The sequence below is a fragment of the Saimiri boliviensis genome, chromosome 13 (assembly GCF_048565385.1).
Source record: "Saimiri boliviensis isolate mSaiBol1 chromosome 13, mSaiBol1.pri, whole genome shotgun sequence".
Lineage (NCBI taxonomy): Eukaryota > Metazoa > Chordata > Mammalia > Primates > Cebidae > Saimiri > Saimiri boliviensis.
The window spans coordinates 66,135,416-66,146,479 of record NC_133461.1 but is presented as its reverse complement, the minus strand read 5'-3'; the positions used below and the strand labels follow the sequence as shown (position 1 = coordinate 66,146,479).

Genomic DNA, 11,064 nt, shown 5'->3' with positions numbered 1-11,064 from the left:
TTGCTCTGTCACCCAGGCTGAAGTGCAGTGGCACAATCATTGCTCACTGCATCCTCGACCTCCCCGGACTCAAGTGATCCTCCCACCTCAACCTCTTGAGTAGCTGGGACTAAAGGCACACACCACCACACCCGGATAATTTCTGTATTTTTGTAGAGATGAGGTTTCACCATGTTGCCCAGGCTGGTCTTGAACTCTTGAGCCCACCTCAGCCACCCAAAGCACTGGGATTATAGGCATGAGCCACTGCACCTGACCTGTAGATTTCTTAAATACTATCTTCTTTAGACAGAAATGTTATGCTGAAGTTAACCAAAAATATGACTCACACTCATTTCAATTTTTTATTAAAATACTTTTTTGTTTATAGGGACAACCAAAGAAAAATACACAATTTTATATTTTGTAAATCATATAAAATACAATAAACATAAACTCTTAGGAATGCAGAATCAATTTAAAAAAAATCGTAAAAGAAGCTTTCATAAAAATAAACTTCAGAAATGTGGCTTATATTTTCGGCTTTTTTTTCAGAAAACTTTTATTTCCTCCATTTTTATGCTACTCTGATTATAAATAATTGTTCAAATATTCTAATATCTTGTCAATTTTGCTTTCTGAAATTTTAGAAATCACATGTCTAGATGAAGACCTCTCTTTTATACCACCCTAGGTAAACACAGAATAGATTTTATTTAAATTACCATTTGATTTGGCGCCATTATTGTAAATAGAGTTTTAGTAATACTTAAATGTTATGAGGGGAAAAACTAACAGAAAACCTGGTAACAAGCACATGTCTTACAATAGAAAGGATCTTTCGCTTATGGCTTTTATGATACCCACTATACTCACTGATTTAAAATCTAGTGCTTTTAAAATCTGGTTACAAAAAAAGTAATAACCTATTTATTTATTTATTTATTTATTTATTTATTTTTGAGATGGAGTTTTGCTCTTGTTGCCCAGGCTGGAGTGCAATGGCATGATCTTAGCTCACTGTAACCTCCACCTCCCGGGTTCACGCAATTCTATTGCCTCAGCCTCCCAAATAGCTGGGATTACAGGCATGCGCCACCATGCCCGGCTAATTTTGTACTTTAAGTAGAGATGGGGTTTCTCCATGTTGGCCAGGCTCGTCTTGAACTCCTGACATCAGGTGATCCGCCCATCTCAGCCTCCAAAAGTGCTGGGATCACAGGCGTGAGCCACTGTGCCCAGCCAGTAATAACCTAATTTTTTATTTAAAAAAAAAAAATTTTTTTTTTACCAAAACTTCAATATAGAAGTGAATGTGCTTAGAATTGTAATAGAGGATCTAACTTTTAGTCAGGCTATCAACTTCTTCAATGTTTACTTTCAATTTGGAAAAATATTGTTATTTAAACCTGAAATACATTACGAAACTGGAAATGGAATCTTTTAAGCGAATTCTTTCTTTCAACTCCTCATAAATCAGAAAAATTAAGCCAAATTTGAATGCAAAAGATCATTACATTTAGAGACAGTTTCTAATGAGAGAAATCGAGGTAAGAAAAAATCAATTAATGTGGTTTATGAAATTATCCTCCAAATGTAGGCGGTGGGAAACAGATATTACATTTTAAAATTTAATAATGAAGACCCAAAAAAGATAAATGCAGTTTTAAAATATTTGTTGTCATCATTAAGAAAACATTAGGCATGTTGCCAACACACACAAAAACACCACTGTACTCACAGGTAGGAAATGACTGAAAAACAGTAGAGTTGAATTGCAGCAGGAGGCTGCAGATTTCTTTCAGCTTTCTGTCTAAAGTTCAAGGACACCTTCAGCTCTACAGGTGCTTGTGACGAAGGGGAGCTAAATGTTTTCAAGGCACTTTTAAACAAGGCATTCTAGGCAAAAGAAAGAAAAGGAGACCCTAATGTTTTCCTACCGAAAAATATATCCATGAGCTAAATCTCAACTTTTTAAAAGGCTAAAGTATCTTGAATATTCATTAGAGTTATCTGAAAGAGCAGAAAAGGTATTAAGACTTTAATTTATAATAGTTGATCATAATATTACAATAATCTTTTAACTAATTGCTATTCAGTTCATGAGTAATACAAAATGTAACCAAGAGCATTATCTATTTTTATATACTAAAATATGTAGATGTATAAAGAGGTATTCCTAAAAAGTTGCTTGTAGTTTAAATATGCACTAGAGAAATTAGTAATTTTGTAAAATTAAGTCTGTAATATAAATATTTATGTTTTAGATTTATGCTTAAAGATTGAGATTTTCTTACTATGACGAGTACCTAGTATCTTTATCAAAACATTTATTGAAACATTATATAAAATGTTGACATTCTGTAGTGTATTTGGAGTGAACATCATCTTGAGCAGAGATTTTAAAATTTCATAATCTTAACCTCCCACAATGTGATTATACTTGTTTAAAGAGAACATTATATCTAGATAAACAAATGAAAGATTACAAAATATGAACATAGTTTTAAGTTTGTTTCCTATTATAATTTCCAGCATTTTCAACCTGCCCTGTTCATACCAGTAAATTCTCTTCTTCAATTCCTGTCCCATCACTCATCTGCTGGAAAACCCTGCTCTGTCTTGGCTAAGGCTGCACAAGCTCAGTCTTACTTCCGGCTCAGCCTCCCGTTTCAGCTACACCATTTCCCTACCAGGATACAAGCTGTTTCCCGGGGCTCTAAGTGAAGTCTGATTTGGCATTTGTTCCCTATCCTAGTGCTCTTTAAGCTGGTACCTTAAGTCACAGACATGCTTTTGCTTGCTAATTATTTACCTTAGCAGTGCATTTAATGCAATTTCATAGGTGTACCCTAAAAATCTTGGTAAAGATTTTTCATCACTGCCTATGTCAGCACCTTGGGCAGGGGAAATGGAAGAGAATGGGAAACTTTCCCTAAAATTTTGTCATTGCATGTGTTATAGAATGGATTCTACTATGTAAGAGTTTGCAATTATAAAATATGGCAAGCATTTACCTTTCAAAACCAACAGAAAAGGGCTGAAATTGAGCTTTTTATGTGAGTTATCAGAATGGTATATCGAATATCTACTCTATTTATATAAAAACCGATAATACAAGGAACAGTGAGGAATGATGTGCAACTATGAAAATTCAGTATTCTAAGAATAGCACTTGAAGAAATCATAACTCACATCAAATACTTCTGCGAACACTTTCAAAGTAAAAACCTTTGGAATGCTACAAGAAAACCACATCAGGCTTCATGTTAAGAACCTCAGATCTTTCAAGGAATTCTCTGTGCACCTGCTTCTCATGTGACCAAAGTTGTACATGTATTCAAAGGAAAAGGCTTATTGCTAGGGGGCAATAAAATCAGTAAGAACAGTTATATAATTAAACACATCACTGGCTATGTCATATTTTAAAATAAACTTATTTCAAAGTTTTTATGTCTTAACTTACTGGCATTCTAATGCAAACAACAGACTTACTGAATAACTTTTTATACCTTTTATTTTACTAAGTTGCTTTGATTTGCATTTCTCTTTGTTCTTTAAAACATGCAGTTCATACATTTGACAGTTTTACTACCATAGTCAATACATTCTGGACCAATGCACTCGCAGCAGGCATTATGAAACCAGCGATATTTGGATGCTCCCATGGACTCGCAGGATATTTTGCACTGATGTATGGACATGCAGTCATCAAAATAAACCACAGTACACATGTGTTCTGAAAAACAAAAATTTAAGATTTCAGGGCAAGAAAGAAAAAAACCAAAAAATGCTTTAATACCTAGCTGAATATTAACAGTTATTTATCTTAGTTCTCTTATTGTTGGTCTGCACATGACAAAGGTGAGATACAGGAAAAAAGATCTTCATTTATTAATTATGTTGAGAAGGAAGTAATATTCTCCTACTCCATCTGAAGAAGGCAAAGGGCTTCCTTAGCTTCTTTTATTAGATTTCAGGCTTTGATCTAAAGGTTAGATTATTGGGCTTAAAAATATGCACTATGTTATACAGCTGTGCTTTTAAACTGGGCTTTTTTTTTTTTTTTTTAAGATGGTGTCTTGCTCTGTCACCCAGGCTGGAGTGCAGTGGTATGATCTTGGTTCTCTGCAGCCTCTGCCTCCCAAGTTCAAGCAGTTCTCTGCCTCAGCCTCCTGAGTAGCTGGGACTACAGGTGTGTGCCACCACACCCAGATAATTTTTGTATTTTTAGTAGAGATGGGGTTTTGCCATGTTGGCCAGGCTGACCTCGAACTCCTCACCTCAAGTGATCCACCTGCCTCCGTCTCCCAAAGTGTTGGGATTACAGGCATGGGCCACCACGTCTTCCCTAAACTGGACATTTCTGATAAGATTTTCTATGAAAAGCGAATTCTCCAGCCAAAGACATTTGAAAAATGCTGTTCTAAAGTTATACTGAGAATTTACAATAACATAAAATAAACTTAAACAATTCGAATGATGCAAAGTGACTAGCAATCCCTGGCACAAATAAGCATCAGCTATTTAAAAATCTTCTTCTTAGGCTGGGCTCGGTGGCTCACAACTGTAATCCCAGCACTTTGGGAGGCTGAGACGGGCGGATCACTTGAGGTCAGGAGTTTGAGACCAACCTGGCCAACAAGGAGAAACCCCATCTCTACTAAAAATACAAAAATTAGCCAGGCATGGCGGTGCACACCTGTAATTCCAGCTAGCTACTCAGGAGGCTGAGACAAAGAATCACTGGAACCTGGGAGGCAGAGGCTGCAGTGAGCCGAGATGGCGCCACTGCACTCTAGCCTGGGCAACAGAGTGAGGCTCTGTCTCAAAAAAAACTTCTTAATAGCAATTCCTAGTCTGCTTTCCAGTAAGACAACCACTTTTGATTACTTCAATTTTTAGTTCTCCTGGTGGTTAACTCTGCATGACTAGTTAGGAGGACAGAGTACATGAAATAAATAAAGGATAATAAAAACCATTAACAGAGGGTATATGATCAAAGGCTAAATTATTTTTTCAAAGCTACTATGGAACTAATAAAGCACCAGGAGTCTGAATAGTAAAGGAAGGCTTAATGGAATAAACTGGATTTGCATTAGAAAGAATGAAAAGCAAAGCTACTAAGTAACAAAATGAAAGTCATATGGAGATGGGTATAGTATGTATACTATACCCACAGAGTGGAGGCAGCCCAACTATAATGGGTAGTTGATATCAAGAGATGATGGAACCACCATTGGACCTGGTTGAAGAGGAAACTGGAGCAGGGGCATCGCAGCACCATTTCACGCAGACTAGAGGGCTGGCAGTAAGTGGGAGGTGGAAGCATGAGTATCTCCAAGTGATCAGTACATAATAAATTCAATTCATTTATTTATTCAACAACTACTTGATATCTACTATGCGATATCCATTATGAACTCAAAGAGTAATCAGATAATCCATAGAACTAAGTAGAAAATGACAGATCTGTAAGTTAAAAGCAGACAATAAATAGAACTGCAAATGCAGGCCGGGCGCGGTGGTTCAAGCCTGTGTAATTCCAACACTTTGGGAGGCCGAGGCAGGTGGATCACCTCAGCTAGCAGTTCGCAACCAGCCTGGCCAACATGGTGAAACACTGTCTCTACTAAAAATAAAGAAAATTAGCTAGGCATGGTGTTGGGCGCCCATAACCCCAGCTACTAGGAAGGCTGAGGCAGGGAGCTGAGATCATGCCACTGCACTCCATCCTGGGCAACAAGAGTGAACTCTATCTCAAAAACAAAAACAAAAACAAAAAAACCCTGCAAATGCAGAGGCAGCAATACAAAGAGGCTAACTCTATCTGAGGGAAGAGGTGCCCAGGAAAGATATCACAGAGAAAAAACTTCAGTTGTGTCTTAAAGACAGCTAGAGTTTCCAGGAATTAGTTTCTTGCTAATTGTTTCATAAACTTAAACAATCTTTAAGCGAAATTTATGAATTTTTAATATTTATTATGTTATCTACATTTTAATAATGGAGATAATGATAGCAAAACATATTATTATTGCATTCCATATGCTTCTAATGTTTTCCATAATCTAGCATTTGTTTTACAAAGTACTTTAACCTAAAAGGAAGTAAGAATTCTTACACTGTCATTTAACAGAAGCTGTTTTGCTTTTATTATTAACGTCCAAAGTTCACACTGTTTTGTAAAGGTAGGAATATAATAGAGGGTACAACTAATAGTCAAGTAAGAGTACAAATTATACTATTTATATATAATTCAACTCACAGGTTAAGAAATACTTGCAATCTTTATAAGTGCTTTATGCTTCCATGGTACCTTTTGTCAAAAAATATCAGACTTTATAAAAGTCACATGCTCTTTACATTCCAAAATTATTATATGCCCTATCCTTATTAATAAATGCTTTTAAATATGCTTCTGTAATTTGTATCAGTTATTTTCTCATTTAATTCCTCTTCTGATCAATAGTACCCATTTGCAGAACTGGCTGGGGTTAGTTTATGCCTGCAAATAAGATGTTTGGAATACCAACTTGCTTATAAAGAAATTTAGCTAATGACTTTGGCATCATTTTGGTACTGGTGCTATTATAAAAATCTTATTTCATGGGATACTCTGAATGTTACCTGATGATAAGCAATACCCTATTAGAGAAGCAGCACTGTTGCTATCTTATGAAGAGAATAAAGCCTAACACAAATAAACACCAGAATTAGGAATAATTATCTATTTTCCAGTACAGTACAGCCTCTGTTGCCAGGAGTATAGGGGAATTTTGACAATATGCTGACATGCCTCTTTATCTTTTTTTCACCCTGAGATGGAATCTTGCTCTGTCACCCAGGCTGGAGTGCAGTGGCATAATCTCAACTCACTGCAACCTCCGCCTCTTGGGTTCAAGCAATTTTCCTGCCTCAGCCTCCCGAGTAGCTGGGATTACAAGCATGCACCACCATGCCCAGCTAATTTTTATATTTTTAGTAGAGATGGGGTTTCCCCATGTTGGTCAGGCTGATCTCAAACTCTTGACCTCATGATTCCACCTGCCTCAGCCTCCCAAAGTGCTAGGATTACAGGTGTGAGCCACCACACCCAGCCAACATGCCTCTTTATCTACTCAGGGATCAGAGATATATTTTTTTTCTCTTATCCTTCTGGCATGTGCCTCTAGATATGAAAGGATCAGGGTTATTGAGTCTAGATTTTATGTGAGATGACACAAATTTAAAACCAAAGAGCTGCTCCAAAAGATGGCCATATATAGGCTTCATAGATTACATGTACAGACCACATGAGGGGGCAGAATGGAAAAAGTCAACAGTTGGCAGTTACCTTTGTCACTGGAATAAGGTGCGTGAACATTATTGCTGGGAACAGACACATTCTGTTGGTGTGGCTGGTTCACAGTTTCTAAAAATGAAACCAGATTCTCATGATGTGAAAGTTCTTCTGCAACAGGGAAAGAAACAATGTTCCAATTCAACTGAGTATCTCCTTCTGTGAGTGCCCGGAAGAGAGAAGGGATCGGTTCATGCAGCTCCTCCACGGTGCTCTTTGAAGTTGGAGGTGTGTCACTATAATTTCGAGGATTACACATACCTAGGTCAGGGGTAATATCATAAGATTTTGTTAGTTACTGCCTTGCAATCAGAGCTACAACACATTAAAATTATGTAACTTCTAGCATTACATGTAGATATTTTCCTGGCTTTTGTTTTGTTTTGTTTTGTTTTTTTGCTGAGTGAGCCTAGATGACGGCATCCCACCCCAGTAGCTTCAAGAGTAATGGTATGATCTCGGCTCACCACTACCTCTGCCTCCTGGGTTCAAGCAATTCTCCTGTCTCAGCCTCCTAAATAGCTGGGAGCGCAGGCATGCGCCACCACACCAGGCTAATTTTGTATTTTTAGTAGAGGGGGGTTTCTTCATGTTAGTCAGGCTGGTCTCAAACTCCCAACCTCAGGCGATCCACCTACGTCGCTCTCTCAAAGTGTTGGGATTACAGGTGTGAGCCACTGCATCCAGCCAGATCTTGTTTTCTAAATACCTGTCTTCCCCTAACAGGAACCAGAGCTCCTTGGAGGAAAGACTGATTCTAAGGCTGGGTCAGGAAAGTACAAAATGAGCCAGGAACACATTATTTGTGCCAGAAGTTAAGGAAGTATATCATTAATGATGGGACATGCTGAAGAGACACAGGAGGCCAAGTGAAGGGGCTCCTACTGGCTAATAAACAATTTGAGCATTAACATAATGATAATAAGCTGAGCACAGTGGCTCACATCTGTAATCCCAGCACTTTGAGAGGCCAAGGTGGGAGGATCATTTCAGCCCAGGCATTTGATACTAGCTTAAGCAACATAGCAAAACGCTGTCTCTACAAAAAATGAAGAACATTAGCCAGGCATGGTGGTGCATGTCTACAGTCCCAGCTACTTGGGAGGCTGAGACAGAATGATTTCTTGAGCCCAGGACATAAGGCTGTAGTAAGCTATCACTGTACCACTGCACTCCAGCCTGGGCAACCACATGTCAATCAATCAATCAATCAATCAATTAATCAAATAAATAAATAAATAAATAAAAAGGAATGATATTCCTTACCAACTGATAAATGTAGAAGAAAGAAAGGAAACAGAAAATCACCATTTGGCACTATCAAAGAGGTTTGATTCAGATGGGAGTTGTCAATGGAGATTAAGTCTGGTGGGTGACTGATAAGAACATACTAATGTATATTTGGAAAACCCTCCACAAAATACTAATCACTTATAAAAGGTCATTAACAATGACTTTAATGTGGATAACTCTGGCAGGCACCAATATGATCAGAAGATCAAGGTTAACATCACCAGCGATGGGACAGGTTGATGTTGTTTGTCACTTGATTTAAGGCACATAGTATCATTTCAGTGATGATGTTGCCAAGAATGTGTGACTTAAGTCTGGACACAAGTAAACATCAGGTACATCAAGGTTGAGGGAAATCCTGTATAATGCAAGGTCTGTATTCTCTAAAACTGTCAAGAGAAAGACTAAAAGACTGTTTCAGATTGAGTGAGTCTGAAGAAACATAACTACTAAATGTATCAAATATTCTTAGAGAGGATCCTGGGCCAGAAAGACAGAAGAGGTACTATTGGGACAGCTGGAGACATTGAATCCGGTTTGTGGATTGGGTAGCAATGTTATATTGATGTCGGCTTCCTGATTTGGAAGGTTGTATACCAATTATGTAGGAGAATATCCTTGTTGTTTGAAAATATAGACTGGAGTGTTTAGTGGTAATGTGACATCATTTGTAAAGCCTGCTTTCCAAAGATTAAAAAAAACATGAATGATCATGTGTGTGCATACATGTGTGTGCATGTGTGTGTGTATCTGTAGAGAGAGAAAGGGTATTGTGCAATGAAGCAAATGCAATGATAAAATGTTTTTGTAAATTGATATAATAATTGTACATATTTATGAATTACAGTGATGATTCAATACAGCAATGTATAATGATCAGATCTGGATAATTAACACATCTATCATCTCAAACATTTATAATTTCTTTGTGTTGGAACATTCAATATCCTCCTCCTAGCTATTTGAAACATATAATACATTATTGTTAACTACAGTCATCCTATAGCGCTACAGAACACTAGAGATCTTATTCTTTCTATCTAGCTGTAATCTTACATCCTTTAACAAATATCTCTCTACCCTCCTGTTACCTCTAACTTCCTATCCTTCTCAGCTTCTACCATCCTCTGTTCTACTTTTTACTTGCATAAAATCAACTCTTTTCTAGCTTCTACATATAAGTGAGAGCATATGGTGTTTAACTTTCTGTTCCTGGCTTATTTCACTTAACATAATGTCCTCTAGTTCCATCTATGTTGGCATAAATGACAGAATTTCATGCTTTCTTTGTGGATGAATAGCATTCCATTGAGTATAAATACCACATTTTCTTTATGCATTCATCTGTTGTTAAGACACCTAGGTTGACTCCACATTTTGGCAACTGTGAATACTGCTGCAATAAACACAGGAGTGCAGATGTCTTTTCGATATACTGATTTCCTTTCCTCTGGATAAATGTACAGTAATGGGATTGCTGAATATGGTAGTTCTAATTGTGGTTTTTTAGGAAGCTCCATACTGTTTTCCATAGTGGCTGTATTAATAACTGGGGAATCTGGCTGAGGGAAACTAGAAATCTTTTAATCCTTCTGGCAAATTTCTCTACATTTGAGATTATTTCAAAATGAATTATTAAAAAATAATTTTAGGCTAGACATCATGGCTCATGCCTGTAATCCCAGCACTTTGAGATGCTGAGGTGAGAGGACTGCTTCAGGCTAGGAGTTCAAGACAACAAGCCAGGACAATATAGTGAGACTCTGTCTTAACCAAACAAAAAAATTAGCTGGGCATAATGATGTCTGCTTATAGTCCCAGCTACTCAGGAGGCTGAAGTGGGAGGATTGCTTGAGCCCTGGAGTTCAAGGTTGCAGTGAACTATGACTGTGCCACTGCACTCCAGCCTGGGTGACAGAGTGAGATCCAGTCTCTAAAAAAAATAAATAAATGAAAATAAAAATAATTGTAAAAGGAGAAAAATGGCAGTAGAGAATCAGAGACAGAGTACAGAAAACTTTTTCAAGGAGTTTTGCTATAAAGGGGCAAACTGACACAGTGTTTAATCAGCCCCAAGCTTCAAGCTGTCCTAACTGACAGCAAGTAGATCCAAGAGGAGGTATCGCCACAAAACCCAGACCCGAATGTAGATTTGGGAGCTAATGAAATGATTCTTGTTCTTTTAAACCATTATGTTTTGGTGTAGGTTGTTTGGCATCAATAGTTACTGAAACAGAGCCCTCGGGGTTTCTTTTTGTGAGCGTTATACAAACATACCTTATTTTATTGCACTATGTTTTACTGGACTTCATAGAGGCTGTGTGTTTTATAAATTGAAGGTTTGTGACAACCCTGCACTGAGCAAGTCTATCAGTGCCATTTTCCCAAGAGCATGTGCTCACTTTGTGTTTCTGTGGCACATTTTGGTAATTCTTGCAATATTTCAAACATTT

The 11,064-nt window shown here is 37.5% G+C and overlaps 1 protein-coding gene across 1 annotated transcript in view; it reads right to left on the bottom strand.

The window, feature by feature from the left end:
* Window positions 1-331: 331 nt before the first annotated feature.
* The window catches only part of TWSG1 (twisted gastrulation BMP signaling modulator 1), a 65,317-nt gene continuing 54,584 nt past the window's right edge, over window positions 332-11,064 (bottom strand). The window contains exons 4-5 of the mRNA XM_010335576.3: window positions 7,313-7,579; window positions 332-3,718 (exon numbers count right to left, since the gene is read on the bottom strand). Coding sequence (XP_010333878.1) covers window positions 3,537-3,718; window positions 7,313-7,579 — 449 coding nt within the window. The 3' untranslated portion in view covers window positions 332-3,536. The remainder of the gene's footprint in view (window positions 3,719-7,312; window positions 7,580-11,064) is intronic.